The sequence below is a fragment of the Siniperca chuatsi genome, linkage group LG13, assembly GCF_020085105.1.
Source record: "Siniperca chuatsi isolate FFG_IHB_CAS linkage group LG13, ASM2008510v1, whole genome shotgun sequence".
In the NCBI taxonomy this organism is placed as follows: domain Eukaryota; kingdom Metazoa; phylum Chordata; class Actinopteri; order Centrarchiformes; family Sinipercidae; genus Siniperca; species Siniperca chuatsi.
In genome coordinates, this window is record NC_058054.1 from 27022712 (window position 1) to 27045014 (window position 22303).

At 41.6% G+C, this 22303-nt stretch overlaps 1 protein-coding gene across 6 annotated transcripts in view; it reads left to right on the forward strand.

Moving 5' to 3' along the window:
* The window catches only part of LOC122886421 (2-lysophosphatidate phosphatase PLPPR4-like), a 65320-nt gene extending 43336 nt beyond the window's left edge, over positions 1-21984 (forward strand). For 2 of the 6 annotated variants that reach the window (XM_044218600.1, XM_044218601.1), the window contains 3 exons: positions 1058-1673; positions 4166-4319; positions 11805-21984. In XM_044218600.1, coding sequence (XP_044074535.1) covers positions 1058-1673; positions 4166-4319; positions 11805-12874 — 1840 coding nt within the window. In that variant the 3' untranslated portion in view covers positions 12875-21984. Of the gene's footprint in view, positions 1-1057; positions 1674-4165; positions 4320-5565; positions 5619-6731; positions 6949-10159; positions 10897-11804 lie in introns of those variants that run through there. The other 4 variants (XM_044218605.1, XM_044218602.1, XM_044218603.1 and 1 more) reach the window with 4 other exon arrangements.
* The last annotated feature ends 319 nt before the right edge of the window (positions 21985-22303 follow it).

Consider the following 22303-nt stretch of genomic DNA (forward strand, 5'->3'; position numbering starts at 1 on the left):
GAAGTTAGTCTGAGGAAGAAGCGTAAAGGTCTGTGTGGGTGTAACTGAGACGACAACTAATTTGAAATACTTGAAAAGTACCATGCTAAAGCAGCACTGATAGAAACAGGGCTCTATGGAACATTGCAGGGTTTCTGGCATTCTCCTGGAATCCTCCACACATAGATGTTTGAGTAACTCACCATAGACCTGACTGCACCAACTTTAAAAAGAGAGGGACATATCAGTCATGATTGTATGTGCCGTAACACACAAAATGAAAGTTGTTGAGGCGAGGCTTCATCCTCAACACCTGCCAGACATTGTCAGTGGTGGCGGGTGGATGCCATGCCTCATGTACACAAACTGTCCCTGTGGTCCTGTTTGGCTCCTCATTTAGTTATTTTTTTATTTAATAGATTTGAAGTGGTCCAGAACAACACAGCAACCATCTACATCTACTCCGCAAGCTAATTCTATTTTAAATACTCTATATTAGTTCATGGTGATTCTGTACCTTAGACAGAATGGAATCAGAGGAAATGGCTTTCACGTAATTTTCTCCATCACAAAATTTTGAAATGCTGTGGTACACTGTGCACTGCTTTTGAAAGAGAGGGCAAGAGGGGATTGATTTGTCATTACTGGAGTTCTGCCACACTCCAGATCCCACTTTGTTTCTAACTGTGTTAAAGTTGCCGCTGGCCTCAAAATTGCCAAGTCAGTCCAAATTCAGCCACTCACAGCATGAGTGCACAAGATTTATTCAAGAGTACAAATTGATCATTTGTGTGCACAATTTATTAAGTTGAGAGAACAGTTTATTAATTTGAGAGCATGAATTAGTAATTTAATTTAGTAATGTATTTATTTTTTGCTGGGCTCTGTACTAATCTTCTTTTGTGGTTGTTGTTAATTGTAGCTAATCACATTGTTGTGGTTAGCATACTGGTAACCTAGCTATGGTCAGCAGTGAGCAAATGAGAGCATGAGCTCACTTCATTAAAATCCAGAAGCACTCTTGCCACAATCATCTTCTTTCTCGTTGCTCATAAAGTTTCTTTGCCCTTTCCTCCAGGTCCCACGGAGGCTCCTCATTAGAGGAGGGCCGCATTCCTCGGCGTCACGCCTCCATCCACACCTCAATGGACTCAACCCGATCCAAACAGCTGCTCAGCCAATGGAAGAATAAGAATGACAACAGGAAACTGTCCCTGCAGGTGATGGATGGAATAAGACCAGCCTCCTCCTCATCTCCGCAGAGGAACATGGAGCTGCGCTGCTCCTCTGAACCTTCCGCCATGGGCCTGGAGGCAGAGCTCCGCGGTGGAACACACCTGCCTATAGTCACTGGTCAGGAAGCAGAGCTGCGTGCTGGTGCCCACATCCCAGCTCAGTACATGAAACTAGCCGCAAGCTCTGTTCCTATGGCAAATCATAATCACCTGGCCCATAATGGCAGCACTGGATTGGCTGGTGGGGCTAGAGTGTCTATCCAATCCCGACCTGGATCCTCCCAGCTGGTTCACATTCCTGAGGAGGAAAACCCTACCTGCAGGGATCAGGAGAGTGAATCAGAGGACAGCATTATGGATGGGAGTGGGTCAGTGAGGGAAAAGTGGCTGAGAGTGGCTGAGAAGACCACCATCCCCTGTAGGCCGCTCAGTGCTGGAGGACAGCCTCGTCTTATGCAGGTTAATCATTATTTTTCTTTACCTACCTTGGTAGCTGTATGGTTATAATGCATACCACACAACTGCGTCCTGGTTTAGTTCTGGCTGGGGATCCTTGTTACATGTCATACCTCTCTGTCTCCCCTCAGAAAGTACTGCCTCTCTGTCTTTATACTACCAGCTCTCCACTAAAATGTTAAAATACAAAAAAAGATATAAAAAAAACTGCATTATGATGATAAACTTTATTCATAGAACTTTTTAAACAAATTTAGAGAGAAAAATATCAAATCTGCAATCAAGCAACAAGAAGGTTGGAAAACAATGAATAAAAATTGTACTAAGGTAAATGGAAGGACTGCTCGCAATCAACCTTATTTTATGCAGGTTGATTTGTTGTTTTTCTTTACCAGCTTTAACTTTTTTTATTTATCTGTCTATCTCTCTGTCTGTTGTGAATCTAAAGCAAGTCAGTTGCTTGTTAGATTACATTACATACATAGGTACAAGATCTAGATGTCATCAAAAACTGGAAATGTATCCCTCTCAAACAAATAACCAAAAACATGTTCAGAGTACTAGAGTTCAGCGAGTTCTTTTATTTTCATTTTAAGAAAGAGCTAGCATGGGCTATCAAGGTCAAGTCTGAGAAGGTGGGTTTTCAGGCTGCAAGCAGCAGTTGGCATCAATATTATTAATGGTGATGGATAGGTCTTTCCCCTGAAGGAACACAGGCTTGTCCAGGTTGAACTTTAGGTGATGCCTTGACATCCAGTCTGAGATATCAGCCAGGCAAGCAGTGATGTGTGCCTCCTCCTGATTGTCAGAAGGAGGAAATTAGAGAAATTGTTGGGTGTCATCAGCATAGCAGTGGTAGGAAAAGCCACATGAGAGCATGACAGTACCAAGTGTCCTTGTGTAGAGAGATAAGAGGAAAGGGCCCAGCACGGAGCCCTGTGGAACTCCTGTTCCTGTATGGTCACCTAGTAAGAGTGACCTGTCAGGTAGGATAAAAAACAGAGAGAGTGCAGAGCCTAACCCAACACTTTAAGGGTTGAGAGGAGGATCTGGTGGTTCACTGTGTCGAACACAGCAGACAGGTTCAGAAGTGTGAGAACAAAGAAGTGGGAGTTTACTCTGTCTAGTATAGTTGGCTTGATTGACTGCTAAAGAGAAAGACAGTTCTGATGGTTGATCTTTTAAATAATTTATCGAGTAAATAAGCCTGTTATGCTCAAACCTGAAATGGAAACAATTCAATTCAATTCAATTTTATTTATATAGCGCCAGTTCATTGCACTTTTCCTATAGAGCAGGTCTCTGACTGTACTCTTTATAATATTATTTACAGAGACCAACAAATCCCACCATGAGCAAGCTCTTGGCAACAGTGGCAAGGAAAAACTTCCATTTAAGAGGCAGAAACCTCAAGCAGAACCAGACTCAGTGCAAATACCACCTAGAATTTTTTTTTAAATAGTAGAATTGTAATTGTAGTGTTAATATTAATAAATTAATAATAATCGGAATGACAGCTATAGGAAAAATAATTCAGTATTAGTAACAGAGCCAATAACAACAACTGTAGTAGCAGTTGTTGAGCAGAAACACGGGGGCACCAGGTGGCCCACAACCACAGATCCAGTCTCTGCAGCTCCGGAGGCAGAAATACGTGCTGAAAGTGACAGTAGGAGAGAGGAGAGAAACGAGAAAGCACAAAACTACAGGAGAGAGAAGATGTTGAGTTAGTAACATGCAGTAATGGGATAAAAATGCATACAGATGGAGAGGGAGAGAAGGAGAGAGGAAAGAGGGCAGTCTAGGCCTATAGTAGCATAACTAAGGGATGGTTCAGGACTCACCCAAGCCAACCCTAACTATAAGCTTTATCAAAGAGGAAAAGCCTACTTTTAAATGTAGAGATGGTGTCTGGCTCCCAATTGCAAACTGAAACCTGATTCCACAGGAGAGGATCTTGATAGCTTGTCATCCAAACACATGTAAAAACTGTGTTGCACTTTGTAACACAAGTAAAAGCACTGAATGAGATTTTACAAACAATTTACATTACAATTATTTAAAGTTATTTACAGGGCTAAATAAATGATAAGATGGACTTAGTGATGTAGTGATGTTAATGCTCTGACCTTACTGTGATCTAAATACTCATGTACAGAGTTGAGGTATTTGAGTGGTTGTTTTCTTGTTGCCAAATGGTGTGGTCCAAGAAAACAAAGAGCTTTTAGTGTTGAAGTATCTCAAGATGTCACATAGATCCTTGAAATCTTATTTAATATTTTGTTATGTAATAAGATCAGGAATGTATTCTAGTCACCATAAAATTGTATAATTTCAGTGCAGGCTGTATGTTTTGTGGATATCTGCAGTTATAGCCTTTTTGTTACAAGGCTCCTAGTTGTAGCAGTGGCACTCCACCTACAAGAAGAGCGGGTTATATGTAAGTATCCCAGAAGCAAAATAGCTTACATTTCACTGTCATCCTCCTATTCCAGGTGATAGCCTTATCCAAACAGCAGGGTCTGCTTCACTCTCCTCGGTCAGAGGATGGTGGCAGCACTGTCAGCTGCACCGGATCTATTCGGTACCGAGCCCTGACGGACCAGGACCCATCACCACCGGCTTCCACCACTGGAGCAGTAGGAGGAGGTCTGTACTGCAAACAGAGTCAAATACAGTATACAATATATCTGGTGTGTGGTGAAACATAAGCATTTCAATTTAAATTAACTACATGTAAGATGAATCATTACTACATCAATCATTAGTATAATTACCATTAACAAATGAGCCAACCACAGAGAAGACAAGCCTTAACAGCCCTCTACCCTCTACACTTTACATTGTATTATTACGGAACACCATAAGGTGGATTGTTTTATGACACAAAATGGAAGAGGGCACTCCTCAACCAGTGATATGGAGATAAAATTTTATGGCAATGCTATACAATGGAATGCATGAACAGAACAGGGAATATTTCTCCTCTCAGCAGGAAAGAACAATATTCACAGGTAGGAAGGTCTCAGTTTTAACAGAACTGGTCTAAGATAGAGGCAATAACAATAATCTCACCCATGGTTTCATTCTATTATAATAATTATACTGAGTTTTTACTCTTAATTTCACAATAAACCAATATTTAAAAGTGATACATGTAGAACCTTTAATATGAATATGTGCATTTTAGTGATTGAGCACATTTCATAGCCTGTGATCCCATTCATTTGTAACAACTGGGGATCATATAGGGCTGGGTATTGCTTAAAAACATTCCATATTTAGTGCAGATATAATAGTTGTGTTATTTTTTTCAATACCTTACTTTGAACAATATAAAAATTAATATACAAACTTTTTTCATTAAACTTAAGAAGCCAAATTCTCAAATGTTACATGTTGCCTAAACACAAGCATTTGACAACATTAAATAGTTTAAAATTGGAAATAAACAGTGGCGGCTGGCCAAAAGAGGGCGCTACCCTCCCTGAGCCCTTGAGCCACAAAACAAAAGATTACAAATAATAATAATAACAAATAATAATAATAAATTAAACAAAATGAAATATGGAATTCACCCAGTAATATGTGTAAAATACGATAGAAAATCAACTATGCAACATATATGCTTTTCCTACACGCCGAGGAGGCGGGTTTGAGTAGCAGTTTAGCCAAAGATATGAATGTATGACATAAAACTTAGCCAATCAGTGTCCTCAAATCTAATCCGAAAAGATCAACCTGACCTCGCAATCAGACAGCAGGCTAGCAAGAAAGGGAAGCTGTGTATGCGAGGTTTCTCTCATAGCTGGTACACCAGAAAGGCCTGGCTAGCTGGATGCAGTCATGCTAATGGCTTATTTTGCTTTCCGTGCTTGCTTTTTTTCGATGACAGATCCAGCATGGACAGTTACAGGAGTGAGGGATATGAAGCACCAGTCTGAGAAAGTAAGGAAACATGAGAACACCAGGGCACACATGGATAATTCTGTCAAGCTAATGTTAGCCATGTTAGGCAGAGTTAACGTTGCTACGCAGCTGGACGGTGGCCACAGGATTGCGGTGAGGAAAGTGAGGAGGCACATTTTATCCAAAATAATCGATTTTGTTTAGTTTCATGGGGCTTTTGAGTTGCGAGGGCATGACGACACTGACTCCTTGGACAACCCTGGCATTTTCAGGGGATTGGTGGATTTTGTTGTCTCCCTAGACAGTGTGATGGAGGAGCACCTTGACAGCTAACTTACCACTTTAAAGGGACATCAAAGACGGTACAAAACGAGCTGTTGGACTGCATGCTGTTCGTGCTTAAGGATTACATTCTGGAGGAAGTAAAGAGCGCTGATTTTATTGCCATTCAAGCAGACGAGATGACTGACATTTCCCCCCACTGCCAGCTGGTGCTCGTCGCCCAACAGTAACATCCAATAGCGCTTTTTCGAGTTCATTACCAACCGCTGACACCATCTCTACAGCACTTGAGGGCGCTTGACTCCCATGCTTATGTCCATTCAAGTATCTGAATAGCAACTTAGCACCATTAATTGAACTTCATCTTTACCTCTCTATTGGTTTCCCAAACAAAACAAGGTCCATAGAGGCATCTCAAGTAATAAACATTTATATTATAAAATATACTTTTTAAATCAGGAAGTTAAAGATCAAGATTACAAATCTGACCAGACATTTGATGCTAGCTTTTGGTACTTGACAGTTTTTGATACTCTGTGGGACAGACACATTTTGGTCCATACTAAAAATTATTGAAGTTGGATACTTAGCCTTTCTGCCACCATAGTATGACTGCTTTTCTAAATGTAAAGTGTCACAGACACGCCAGGCTCCACCGTCATCCAGTCACAGCGCACTCCCTCACCAGAATACTAATCACACACACCTCATCACTACTGGGATAAAAGCACACCACTAACCTTAGTCAGTTGTCCGGTCTCGTTAATGGCAAAAGGACTCTACATGGGAATGTCCACGACTTCACTGTTCTACACTTGCATGTTACTTCTCTACTCTACTCCAGCATGTTTCTTCTCCATTCTACTACAGCATGTTTTCCCTGTCTCTGTGCATCACTGCCTGTGTGGGAGTTACCAACCTTCCTCGTGTGTTCACTCGGTCACCGAACATCTACCCAACCACTATCTACTAACCAGTAAGACAAAAGACAGTATCTGTGGACATTATTCATCAGATTAAGAATCCAGAACCTAACCTCTTACCTGCATACTGTGTTTGCTGTGCTGTAATCCAATAAACCACCATCTATTTCCATATCGGTGTCTCCTGCCTCTCACCGAAGGACTACAGCATGAGCTGGTCTTCGCCGGTTACTCACCACTAATCCACCTACATCCACACCAGCCACCACTTCCGCCACTTCTGCAGTCACTCCTTCAGCACCGGTGTATACTACTCCCATGGCCAAACCAGTGCCCTTCTCTGGCTCGTCGGAGGACTACAATGGTTTACTTTTGCAGTGTTTGCTGGTGCTGGAGATGCAGCCGCACCTGTACCCCGACGATTGCTCCAAGGTGGCTTTCATTATATCACAGTTAAACTGACGAGCACTCCAATGGGCAGAATCCATCTGGTCACAAAATGGACCCATTACCCAGTCTCTCCACAACTTCATAACCCACTTCAAAGAGGTGTTCGGCATCCCAGCAGGTGATTCGTTGGCCGGTGAGCAATTGTATCATTTAAAACAAGGTCCAGGCTTTCAGCGGATGGAATGAACAGTCACCTAATCACCACCTATCGCCAAGGGTTGGATCCCAGGGTGCGGCTGCATCTCGCTGCATACGAGGATACCATCGGCCTCGAACGATTCATCCAGCTCTCCATCAGAGTTGCCACTCATGTCTAGAGGAACCCCAGGGCCAGCTACTATTCGCAACATCCCTCCGCCAGCCAGAATCCATCAGCCCTCCAGAACCAGGTCCCGAACCTATGCAATTGGAAAATAATCGATTGACACTAGCTGAGTGGCAGAGGCGCCTGTCCTGGGGCTTATGCTTGTACTGTGGTCCCACGGGGCATGTCATCTCAACATGCCCCATTCGTCCTCCTCGTCCCACGGTGAGTACCATCCTTCCCACATTGAATAAGATGAAACCACTTCTACCGTTGTGAGGCTTACTGCTGTCGATGTCTCCATGCCAGCCCATGCTCTCCTCGACTCTAGGTCAGCCGGCAACTTCATCTCTGGTGCCCTCTGCTGCCAGCTCAAGACCACAACCACACCGTCCATCTACCAGATCCATTCCATGACAGGTCAACCCCTCAGCCGTAAACGTGTCCAGTCATGCTCCAGGTCGGACTATTACATGTGGAACATCAACATCTTCTGGTTCTGGAGGATTCTTTGTGGCCAAAAAGGTCGGAGGCTTGCAGCCATGTATCGACTACCAGGGTCTCAACAGAATCACAGTCAAGTTCCATTACCCTCTTCCCCTCGTCCCAGCGGCTCTAGAACATCTCCATCTGCCACTGTCTTTACCAAGTTGGACCTCCGCAGCGCTTACAACCTCATACGGATACGTGAGGGGGACGAGTGGAAGACAGCCTTTGTGACCCCACTGGACACTACGAATTCTGCGTTATGCCTTATGGCCTGGTCAACGCCCCCTCCGTATTCCTGGATTTCATCCATGAGGTGCTCCGGGAGTTCCTCCACAAGTTTGTCCTGGTTTATATTGATGATATACTGATCTACACCTGGAGCATGGCCGAACATCGGCACCACATTGCGGAGGTCCTGAAATGCCTGAGGGAGTTCCAGCCTTCCTGAAAGCCGAGAAATGCTCCTTCCATCGACCCTCAGTGCAGTTTCTTGGGTACATCAGCAGCAGCAGTGGCATCCAGATGGACGAGGGGAAGGTAGACACCATAAGGACCTGGCCAACTCCATCCACCATCAAAGAGCTCCAACGATTTCTCAGATTCTTCAACTTCTACAGAAGATTCATCCAAGATTACAGCTCCATAGCATATCTGCTTACCAATCTCCTCCGTAATAAGCCCAAGTCTCTGTCCTGGTCACCAGCCGCCAACAAAGCCTTCAACACCTTGAAGGAAGCATTCACCAGCGCACCGCTCCTCGTTCACCCTGATCCAGAGAAGCCCTTTGTCGTGGAGGTAGACACCTCTACCACAGGGGTAGGAGCGGTGCTCTCACAGCAGCAGGGGAATCCAGCCAGACTCCATCCATGTGCCTTCTTCTCCCATAAACTCAGCCCGGCGGAGACTATTTACGGTACTCACCGACCACAAGAATCTGGAGTACCTCAGAGACGCAAAGAGGTTAAACCCACGGCAAGCCCATTGGGCGTTATTCTTTACCCATTTCAATTTTAGTATCATCTATCGCCCTAGTCCCAAGAATGTGAAAGCAGATGCCTTATCCTGCCTATACACCTCCGAGGAGACCAATGAAGAACCTGAGCCCATCATCCCTAAGAACGTTATCGTCAGTCCCATCCAATGGTCAGAACCCTCTGTGCCCTCCTCCAATGCCTCTGCCAGTGCTCTGCCGGGCTGTCCCCCAGGCTTACAATATGTCTGCAGAACTCAGCGCACTTCACTCATCCACTCATCCCACACATCTCTGGGCACTGGCCACCCAGAGGCCAATGAAACCCTCTCACTGCTATGGGAGCGCTTCTGGTGGCCAAACACGGCTAAGGATGTGAGAAGGTACGTACAGGGATGTCACGAATGCTCCATCTCAAAGAGCCCTCGCCACCTTCCCTCCGGCAAGCTACTTCCTCTGCCCGTTCCCAACAGACCCTGGTCACACCTGGGAGTGGATTTCATAACCGACTTGCCTGCCTTTGACAACAATATCTGCATCCTGGTGGTGGTCGACCGATTCTCTAATTCAATCACGTGTCCCGCTATTACGGGATCCCAGAAGACATAGTGTCTGACCGTGGACCAGGCACTATACCAGGCAGATGGAGAGGAAGATCCAAGAGATCAGCCGGTTCCTACGTACCTTCTGCAATGGCCACCAGAACTCTTGGAACCAGTTCCTGGGTTGGGCCGAGTACGCCCTGAACTCCCTCAACCAACCTACCACTGGACTCACTCCCTTTCAGTGCGTACTCGGCTACCAACCCCCTCTCTTCACGTGGTCAGGAGAACCATCGTGGTATCAGGGGTAGACTTCTGGTTCTGAGAGAGCGAGAAGGTCTGGGATTTGGCTCACCATCTGCTGCAACGAGCACTTTGCAGACGCAGAATGATAGCCGACCTGAGAGACTCCACTGCCCCAGTCCATCAACAAGGTCAGAAGGTCTGGCTGTCAACCCGGGACATCAGAATGCGTCTGCCCAGATTCATTGGTCCCTTCACCATCACTAAGCAGATCAACCCGGTCACTTATCAGCTCCAATTACCACCTCAGTACAGAATTCACCCAACTTTCGTTTCACTCCTCAAACCTCACCACCCTTCTGTTTCTGTTCCCACAGAGCCTGGCACAGCAGCTGAACCCCCCCCTCATCCTGGAAGACGGAGTGGCGTACCAGGTAAACGAGATTATAGACTCCCGGCGCCGTGGTGGTCTAATGGAATACCTGGTGGACTGGGAGGGCTACAGTCCCGAGGAGCGCTCATGGGTACCTAGGCCCGACATCCTTGACCCCTCTCTGCTCGACGCCTTCCACGCTACTCACCCGAATCGACCTGAAGAGGACGACCGCCACGGCGTCGGGGTCCTCGGCCCTCGGTAGCTGGCCGTGGGAGGGGGGTACTGTCACAGACATGCCAGGCTCCAGCATCATCCAGTCACAGCGCACTCCCTCACCAGAATACTAATCACACACACCTGCTCCCCATCAGCACCTCATCACTACTGGGATAAAAGCACACCACTAGCTTCAGTCAGTTGTCCGGTCTCGCTAATGGCAAAAGGACTCTACATGGAAATCTCCATGACTTCTCTGTTCTACTCCAGCATGTTTCTTCTCCATTCTACTACAGCGTGTTTTCCCTGTCTCTGTGCATCATCGCCTGTGTGGATAGTTACCAACCTTCCTCATGTGTTCACTCGGTCACCAAACATCTACGCATCCACTATCTACTAATCAGTAAGACAAAGGACAGTATCTGTGGACATTATTCATCAGATTAAGAATCCAGAACCTAACCTCTTACCTGCATACTGTGTTTGCTGTGCTGTAATCCAATAAACCACCATCTGTTTCCATATTGGTGTCTCCTGCCTCTCTGTCCGTAACATAAGGCAGATTGACTTAGATTTAGATAAACCAGAAATAACTTGAGATTGAAATGAAAACAATGGCTAGTCAATGACCAGGTAAAGTCTGGTGATTTTTTTTTTTTTGTCTACATATCCCAAAAGATAAAAAGACCAAAATTAGCAATGAATGTATCTACTAACCAGTATTGTGTGCGGATCCAAAGCCTGATATATCTTATTCCTCTGTGTAGCGGTCCAGTCAAAAAAATGTAAGCCAGGACTGATAGTCTACTACCATTTATTTTGTTCTTGACATTCAATAAACCATCATAAGAGCTAAACAGAAATTAAACACAGAAAACAAACCATACATTAGCTTAGTCAGCAAAATAGTACTCTGTTAGCACCAGAAAGTTAGCAAATAGCCTAACGTTACAAAAATAAACTCAAAATAATTAAAACCAGATAAATGCAATTAACATATCTTGTTGGCACTCTCAACTAGAGCTAAACTCCCATTTTAGCCTACTCTCTTTATTTCTCTCCCCGTGCTGTGTTACTGTTTACTCTCCTGTTTTCTTATGCTGTTTCTTGTCAATATATGCAACATACAACAGTGTCCTTTCAAAATAAACTTCCGTTTTCACAGGTAACAACAAATTAAGATAATGATCTAACAAATACATACTATAGAATTCTATTCTATACAAGACTAAATAAGGTCTAGACAATATGAAGGTTGGCTAGGAGTCGGACCTAATGTATCAGATTCTGGACTCTGCTCCTTAAGGGCATTCAGAGCAGTAAAAGCACTGTGCCTTTTAGATTTATGGATTTAAACAATCAAGATGATGATTATTATTGTTAGTAGTAGAAGATAATTATTGAGTTGTTAATTTGTCTTGTTTTTTTAGGAGGAGGTTTGGAAAGAACTGGCAGTATAGTCCGTGTTGAAGCCCACCCAGAATCCAGATCAAACAAACCTGTGGTGAAACCTCCGAGCACCGACGGAAGTGGCTCCTGGCGATGGAAACCACCAGAACAACGAGCTTCGCTTAGACAGTCAGCTTTCACGCTCAACGACCTGAACAGACACACAGACAGCTGTGATTCGCTAAGGGATGGAGGGTCAGTGGATGGGCGGAGGAGCGTGACAGGGACCGAAACGGAGAGTGAAGGGGGAGGAGATGGAGGAACAGGAGGAGAAGGGGGAGGAGGAGGTGTATACCCAAACCATCCACATGTTGTGCATCCGTTACATCCCTTACATCCCAATAATCCCAACAATTTCCAGCACCCCAATTTTAACCCCAACAATCCCAGTAACCCCAACAACTTCCAGCATCCCAATTTTAACCCCAACAATCCCAATAACCCCAACAACTTCCAGCACCCCAATTTTAACCCCAACAATCCCAATAACCCCAACAACTTCCAGCACCCCAATTTTAACCCCAACAATCCCAATAATCCCAACTTTAATAACGCTCACTTTAACTTCAACCCCAACTCTACTAATTCCAACATGCCCTTCACCCCCACTGCCACCTTTGCTCCTCCTTTCCACCCTCACCCTCAGGCCATCACTACCATCAGGGTCACCCCTGTGGAGGGAACGGCTACCAGCAGCGATGGCGGCTCAGACTGCCAGTCGGTTGCCTCGTCCAGCCGTGAGTCCACCCTGAGGAGGAAGAGTGGCTCCCACATCGTCCACGTCCCTGATCGAGGGCCCACCCCTGACCTCCACAACAACCACCGCCTCTGTGACGACAGTAACCGCCTCGACAACGAAAGCACCAACCGTTTCCACGAAAACCTTCGAAGTTTTCAAGAAAACCCCATCCACCCTAACCACCCCAACCACCCCAACAGGCAGGTACAGGGGATGTTTGGCCGTCCCAGCCCAACCCCCCCGCCTACCTTACCCCGCCCCATCCTGACTCACACTCCGCCTCCTAATCTGGGGTTGGCCTATAAAGAATGACACGCTCAGTGTTAAGTTCATGTGTCCTACTTGACCAGTACAAAATTTCAATGGAGATGCTGCTTGGGCCATACAGGCCTTCAGATTGGGCCAAAAATGAAAGGAAATTTGGATAAATCTGTCCACCACCCAGGGTCAGGGTCTTGTTTGTCCCATCCACAACCTCTCACCTGGCCAATTAGGGCACAATATATGGCCAATTGTGTCCCAGCTGGTTAAGTACCCAACTGGATAAATGTTGACTAGGAGACGTACTGTAGGCTTAAAAACCTATTAGCAACAGGTTCATGATCCACTTTGGGTCACAAGCCATACAGAGTACACAACACAATTAGCCCTTCCCCTGATCTTCAACTAGCCACTAAGAAAGGACAATAGTCAGGGCTCAACATATGAGGTGTGCGTTTGATTAAAGATTTTTCCTTGTGTTTTTTTTAATGTAATAAATCGAGTGCACTTGCTTCATAGGCACAAGGATAATGGGCTAAATAAGAGACTCCAGCCTCCTTGGTGTATCCCATAGCTCCCTGCCAGCGAGGATGGATTCAGCCTAATGACTTTGCCCCCCTTTCCTCTGACTACCTGGTCAGCTGTAAATGGGATAACATTCTTTTCACAACATTTATACATACAGTATATTCTCAGCTTTCACCCTGTTGTCAAACATAGGTAACAATATTGACATATAAACTTTGCAATTAATCACATGCCATTAGATGGAAATTTGCATTCAAAGCCCATAACTGTGCTGTGTTTGTTCATATGGTTGTGGGTGGCCACAGTGGAAATTAAACTCACAGTCTTAATTGTGTCTGGGCTACAAGGAGGCCCTTTTGGGCAATAACAGTATCTCTTAGTTCATGGTGGTATTGTGTTTGTGTTGGATAAGAACAATATCTTGGGGCATACATTGTGTTTCAATATAGTAAAACAAGCGCTCTATTTTTTACTTGCTGTGTTTTAATGATGTGCAGTATATGAATTATCCTTACTGTGTAGTAGCTGTACTGTACACTGACACATGCAGCATGTTAATCATCTGACTTACACCATACACAAGTCCAAAGACTGAAGGAAGTTAAGTATTTTGTTTTCTTTTTTTGGTTAATTTATTTGGTTAACTCATCAGCATTACAGTATGGGTGTAATTACGATTGAGTTTTAGGGCAACTGTTGGGACAACAGGAATCTAATATTTCGAGAACAAAGGTTGCAATGCTATGTGATAAAGTTGTAGTTCTATGTGAAAAAGGTCATATTATTTGATGAGAATAGTTGTGAAAAGTTGTGATTTTACAAAATAAAAGGCAAAATAATAATAATAAAATTACATTTAACAAGAAAGTACAATATTACAAGAATAAAGTCATAAATAAAAAAAGTCATTACCAGTGATGTTGCTAGGTACACGTCCCGCATCTCTGACCCATTAAAATCCCAAAGGACGCAGTAAACTGACTATCGACGCGTCCAGGGGGCTCACCCTTTTTTTCCCCTGACAATACGTGTTGAAATCATATAAATAAACTAAAGAAACCTCCCTGTCAAAAAACTTGGTAATTATTATCAGGCTGCAGCCTCTGATTTGCTCTCTGTGTCAGGGCTGAGCACACACACACATGCACGCAAACACACAGGAGCGTAGTCAGATCAGACAGGCCGCGTGGAGATTACTTGAGTTGACTTCAGCTACGCTCGTTACTGTAAATAAGTGCAATAAAAAGCCAATACGTTATCATCAACTTTATCTGTTCAACAAGCATAAACATGTGAACTAGTAGAAAGCTTTAATTTAATCTGCTCTGTCCGCAGTCTGGTCCACCGCCGCTATGTTTACACAAGCACAGTGAGCTAGCTCGGCTAATAGCGAATTGTTACAAACAAGCTCAAACAACGCTGTCTCTATGTAGTCTAGTTTAGTTTGCCAGATATCTTAAAATTTGGCAAATTCTTGTAAATTTAGCTGCTGGCTGAGACAAAACAGCCTCTCCTCCCTCTTACCTGCAGTGAATCACATTAGCAGCAGAGGGAGGAGGACCGAGGACAGGAGGAAGGACTGATACTGACTGATGTCTGAGTTCTTCATTCTTTCTAAACCATTCAGCATTTTGATGTCAAGAATTATTTTTCCTAACAGTAGACTTGATGTGTCTGTCCTAAAATCTATGATAAAACCTAGGACTTTAGATCCTCAACAACCCTCTGTTTGCCATGTAGGCTGACAGGCTGCGACAGGCTGCTTTCACCTGTTTATTACAATAGAATATTTATATAAAAATATTATAAAACTATGCTTTTATTTGAATGTTAAACATTTTTTGTGAAATTACAACTTAATTCTCATACTATTATGAGTTTTCTCTTGTGCACTAACAACTTTATTCTTAACATAATGACTTTTCACTAACTTTCACTTCTCACTAATTTGCTCTGGAAATCAGTTTCCCCCTTAACAGTGGCCCTATTTCTCAGTCGTAGCATCATATTCAACACTAACTTTGCTTAGGTGTTTTGCATGTGTGGTTTAATTCATAAAGTATAAAACATTTCCACTCATGGATGAAAAAAATCTAATCGAATTTTTACTTTTTCAATGTACTGTTTACTGTTTACTGTTTAGGAGACACAGCACACCATTTGGACTATTCAACTGACATTACTTATCATTTTTTCTTAGCCCAGTATTTACATTCTTTGTTTAACTTGTGCCCAAGTGCCATCAAAAGAAAAGCCATGTGGCTGTGGGCTAGTCACATAGATATACTGTGTTAGTGCAGGATTGTAATGACTCTGAGTAGTCAGTGCTTTGATGGAAATCTGTCTGGGAACACAAAGATCCTCATGTTTGGATTATGTAGAATTTAAGAAAGCACACTTACGGCAGCCTGATGACAGTGTCAAAATGACAGATAACAGAATAGGGTGGATAGTTATAGCTGTACATATCTGTATAATTTCTGTAAACTCCCACTTCTGGTCAGATATCTCTTTGCTAATTGCATTTGTAGGTGCAGGGCCATGATGAAGATTTAGGTGATGATGATGCTGCTGCTAATGGCGTTGTAACTGTTAATGTGTTGATATGTTTTTAATGGAATACACAATTGCTGAGTGAACAGGATTCATATTCTAATCAAAAAACATTTATTATAGGGAGTATTATAGTTAAACAAGCTGATATATCAAGAGTATATGGTTGAGTGTGACAGATGCTTTTTAATTGATACTCAACTCCTACATGTGTTGGTGTGTTTAGACAAATGGATAAAGAATGGACGCAGTTAAATAAGATGTAGTGCTTGCAACCAAGTGCACTGATTGGTCAACCAACACTGACTATGTTTGATGAAAACTATTCAAGACAGACATTTTCTATGCCCATTCTTGTGGTATCCAGTGATCTAGTTTGGTATGTTTTATGCTTTTGTTGCTGTCATTATTAATTTTAGCTGGAAGTTTGGAGAGAACAGGGAATAGCTGGTGTGAACATTTGGAGTGGTATAAAAGCTGTAGATGGTACGAGTCACATCATCATATTACCTGTACCAATGAATACTGTATTTTCTGACTTCACAAACAGCTATGTATTGAGTAATGGAGACGATATTTTGTGTGAATATATTGATATTTTATGTGTAGAAGGTTTATGTATGTATGTGTCTAAGGCCAATCTTTTTGTACTAGTCCAAACTAAGAAATACTTGGGCTGCAAAAAATGTATGCAGGACCAATGCTGAATGTTAGCCAAGACTGCAGCTAGAGCTGAACGATTAATTAGGCTATAGAACACATTTTCAACGATGTCTTAAGACGTTCTGTGAAGTGCAATAATTACTGAGTGACAGTCAATTTTGCCAGCTATAATAACAACTATCACTGGCAAATTTACTCATCTGTAGCTAATTAATGTTAATTCCTGTAGTTGAACGACTACAGAATTAAATTCTTGGCTGTTTTCTGGCTAATATGCTCTCTGCATTCCAGTGTCTGTATTTACATTCAGCCAAACCAAATAAGGTGAATAGGTAAACTGCCATGGACAGGTGGACATACGTGAATTTGCTTTCAGCCTCATGAACCTGGCTTCACTTTGCAAATCTTGCTAAGAATTTTTTAGTCAAGTTTTCATATACAGAAAGTCTTCATTTAACCAATAAACAGTTTTAATTGTCTACACATAACCCACCCATTAATCAAAGCTTCTTTACCTGCCTAAACCATTTGCAAATATTTTCTCATGACAAACACGTGTAAATGGCAGAATACAGTCATGTTATTATTGTAACACATCTGGAGGAATGTAGTGAATATAATAACTCTATTCCCATAAAAATTCATTATTTTCACATTCAAATCTGTGCATACATTTCGTGAATGATGATTTGTTCGTTTCCACAATGCGTTTCCAGCATGCTCATTTCATGACTTTCAGTGACAATGTGTTTAAATTTCAATGAATACTGTGATATAGTAAAACAGTCCCTGTAAAAAGAAATAATCACATACATAAATGTGAATCCCTGTGTATAGTCTTGGAGACAGAGACAAAGAAGTATATTTTGATATGATAGATGTTTTGGAATGCGGTTTGTAATCAAAGGCAAAAAACGTTATTTAATTTGATGTAAAAGGCATGTCAGTGGAGTATAATTTCAGTTAAATAAGCTACCCGTACTCAGTACAAATATCAATACAAATATTTTAAAGTGAATATCTGTCACTTCTTTTCACCATCTAAATTGTACATTTGAGTATAGTTTTATGTGCTTTTAGCAAAAGCAACAAAGAAATATGTTTTGATGGAAAAGATAAATTTGATAGGAACATTTGCTCAGCCTTGTAAGATATGGTGTAGTGGAAATGAGAATTTGAGAAATGAGGATTATAGCTTATTAACAAAAGTTTAAAATCAATAGTCAAAGTATTGGCAGAGAACCCTCACAGCATGTTTATGTTCATAGCTTATGTTGTGTTTTTAAACTCTTAGTATTTCTATATGGTTCTCATCTGAATTTCTATTGTCATTGTTCTAACATAGTATTTTTCCATTTCCAATTAAGAAGTGACGTTGTTACTTAATTGCAGTTTCTGTATTGGTAAATGTAATCATGTTTTTGGTAACAGATGTGTTTTGAATGAAGATAACAGGAAGCTCAGCTTACATGAAAGAGGAGTATGTGCTTTTTGAGAGCCCTGTGAGAATTGAATTGAAGCCCCAAACATATCCCAGAAGGCTTGCATCTGTGCTAAAATATGGTTTAGAGGAGTAAGAGGAGGTACATTGTTTTTTCAGTGTTCAAGCAATTTGTGGACACCAATTTTTGGAACTGTGCCAAGTTTCAAGTATAGTGATTACATTGACACTCCCCTTTAATGTGTAATATGCTCAGCTCCCTGCACATGATGTCATGATAAACCCAAGAATTACTGGAAGACTGTCACTGCACCTGATCATTACTGCCACAAAAGTAGGGCTCAAGAGCTGAGGCATGGGCCAAACCTGATTTAGCTACAGGAAACCACTGTTTCTGCACTGTCCCATTACTTTGGCTTTGGACTGTATAGTAAAGGGATGTTTAAATTTGCAAGTAATTCTAGTTGTATTGTATGATTAGCTATTACAGAAGTAAATATTCTATGAAATTCAGATGCTATTTAGACATCTCTGAAGCCCTTGTCACATTGTCGTTAGCTAGATGCATTATTATCTTCAGCTTGTAAACCTGGAACACTCAAGCAAAACTTGTTTGCAGCTTTAACAATCAAATTTCAATTTAGCCCTTGATACTATTATACGTATTATTATATTATATGTATATGAAAACTGATTGATCTAGCTGATGTTGAAGTGAGTCTTTAGTTTGGTAATGCTACTGGTAATAAACTAGTTTAAATATGGGTACCAGTATATTAGCTTACTTGCATACAAAGGGTACTTGGGTTGGAGTTCGTTATGCTAGCATCTACATAGCTAGCCTCCATACTACCTATTGTTACACAATTAATGGCCTTCTGGTTACAACACATGTTCATATATTTAAGCAGCTGGTGAAAGTATGTTATAAAAATATGTATCAGATAGACTGAATATGAATGATCCACAGATAACTACTTAATAATTATGTCATATTTCTAATAATCAATGTTATTTTTGTCTTTTTCTTTAATTGAATCTCTATTGATATGATATATATATATATATATAGATATTTTTGATTAGTGTATGTGAAAGAGAACTTTTTATATCTACTTGTCAAGTGTGTTGCTAATTTCCATGGCAACCATCTGCACTCATATGTGCATGGTGGGTATACCTTACAGTTAGTCCTATAGCCAGCCGAGAGGGAAATCTTATACTAACACTGATGTTGGAAATCTGTAGTAGTCTGCAACTGTCGCTTGAGGATCCTGAAAGCAGTCAAATATGATTAACACTTTGCATTTCTACTGCAAGTCAGTCAGGAAACCAACTGCTGGAATTCAGTTCATTTTCTATGACTTTCTGTGACTCACCGCTGTTGCCTCACAGCAGACAGGTCAGATCAGCATTGCTGTAGGTTTCGGATGCTCCTGCAACCCACTGATACAACAGAAAGCAGTTTGGTTTTTCTCATCATATAAAGGACTCTGGTACTAGTACGGTAATGGTTGTGAGCAGACTGATTGCTCGCTCAATCTTGGAATAAGATTTATGTAAAAAATACTTTTAAGGAATAATTCAACATTTGGGGAACTACACTTATTTGCTTTCTGTCCGAGAGTAATATGAGGAGATTGATCAATCTCATATCTGTGCATTAAGCACAGAGTTGGAGTCAGGTCGTGGTTAGCCTAGCTTAGCATAAAGACTGGAAGTAAAAGAAAACAGCTAGCCTGGTTCTGTCTAGAGTTCAACAATTCACCTAACAACACCTCTAATGCTGACTACCTAACTGTGTACACAAAGAGAAATGTAAAAATTACACTTTTCTGGAGAGTTACATGCGCAAACAATTCTCTTGGAAAGAAAGCAATATGCATAATTGCCACAATGTTGCACTATTTCTTTAATATGATTAAGACAGTGGACTGTCCTAGAAGACTGTCCAGCAAGACTGTAACTATGTTACTGGAATGTAAGACAATGCTATTATATATTATGTCATGTAAGTCTAATAGGATCCAACATGAGCAGTTACAAAATATAATACAGAACTGATTCTGTAAAACTGTCTTATTGGATTCTTGGCGTAGGTTTAGGTTTATTGTTTTGTTTTTTCTATCAGATTTATAATCAGTTGACATGAGCTACTAGCTGTTTTTAATGATTAACAGCAGTAACGGTTTGCTGTTTCTATTGCTGTAAATGGACATTTGTATCTTTATACTCATCAGTATATCCTGTGTGTGAACCCAGACTGATGGTTTGGGTTGTTAGCTCTGTGGAAAATGCTAATGTTTAGCATAGACTAAAAGACATTTTCAACCAGGCCTGGAGCCAATCCACCAACTAGTCCATCCACGACCTGAACAGACACCAGGGTTCAGTCTATAGCCCACTGATTATTATTTAGTATTTAGTTGGCTAGAAATGTTGTAATTACATTTTAAACTCCATTTCTATGTTTCAATGGATTGACTCCAGGCTTCACGTCTTTTTGGTACTGTACAAGACTTCTAACATTTTGATAGAAAGTGGTTATAAACAAGCTGCTGTTATGTGAATACCTTGGAACTCCAGTTTAGATGTAATTTTCCACTTTGTTTCATAATCCAGGATTTCATTGTAATTTGTATAAATGCACACCTGTTAATCCTGAAAGCCAGCTGTCTACTTTAGTCCTGAGAAGTTGTATTTTTTGGATGTATGAGGTTTTTACTTTGGAAGTTTGGGACCTTGGTTATACACCTGATGTATGTATGCTGATAGTTGTAGGAAACTTTGACATCTGCACCAACCGCAGTTCTAGCTATAGTCTTCATTATAGCTTAGATCTGCTTTGCTTGCTGTAAGACCCAGAAATGAGTCAATGGTAACCACATTTTTAGTGAATGTTAGTGTTCTCTAAAGCTATCAGCATGATTGGTAAATGACAGATAAATGGAAACATCAGAAATCCCAAAACCTTAAGAGCAAAAAGCAGAGAGTGAGAGTTTGTTTTTGGCTGCCAGCATTAGCTAGCGTAGCTAGCGAGGCTTCATTTTCCTACGATCGTGCCCAGTGGAAGACTGAATTGTCATTTGACTCAAATGTCATTTGATGGAGCCAGAAATTATGTTACAACTTATATTCAGTGTGTATTTATGGAATTCATTGTCTGTGTGGTCACTCTCAGTGGCAATGTTTGCGTGTACACTGTTCACACTGTTATTATATTTTATTCTGTTGCACAGTAGGTTTATTGTATTGTTAGCTGGCTTATACACACCATATGCTATTAGAGTAAGTCTGAGAAACTTTCAGGGTGGCACCATGTTCCAAACAAATTCAAATTTGGTATGTTCTTACAGGCAAAATTGCCAACAAACCAAAACCAGTGACTTGGCTTCACAGTTTGCATGAGCTAGCTAGCAGAAAAAAATCCCCAAAATTCTTTTGACCATCTCAATATTTGTGTTGTTTTTACATGTTAGCTAGCTAATGCTAATTACCATGTAAGTTATTGTCAAAGTTTGCACTCTGTGCTTTAACCTTAACTGGGATGCAAGTCTGTATCCAAATAATGTGTACATGTAAAGATAGCTACTATTAAGTTGTCTCATACAATCTGTGACTGTAACACTACGTTTCACATGAACCCTCAGTCCGCTCCTATTTTTCCCTTCTCCACAGATTGGACAGATGTGTGGACAACAGAATTGTTGGATTGAGGCATGTTTTCAAAAAACAGTCTGAAGTATTGATTTGCATTAGGATTAGGATTATTGTGCCATCATATTTGGGCTAGCAGGTCTATGTTGAGGGCTAACTGCAGTGTGGATGAATGAAGTGTGTGACTAGACTGAGCTGTTACATTTGAATGGACTCTGTGAACATGTACAACAGTGACAGTGTACTGATAACGACAGACATCATAAAGTTTCTGTTTTCCAGTGGTGTCTCTGTAACAAATTAAAAGTTTGATATCAGATCTGTCCGTCTCAGTTTGTACCTATTTCACTCTGTTTTCTGCCTCTGCCATTCTGCACATCTGGTTGTGTCTCTGCTTATATGCCTAGTTGTCTGGAGAAAGAAGAAATGTTAAAAGGATGGAAAGGATTGGAAGAGAGAGATGCAGATTAAAAGCAGGAGACGGAAGGAGAGAAATGACAAGGGAAGCCTATAAATGTTATCATAGTACACTGATTACCCTGTTAGAGATACTTTGAGAAGGAAAGAGTACATCTAATTAAAATAGAATTTTAAAAGTGATTTTGAAATCGTGCAAGGCTGGATTACCAACCTGGGTC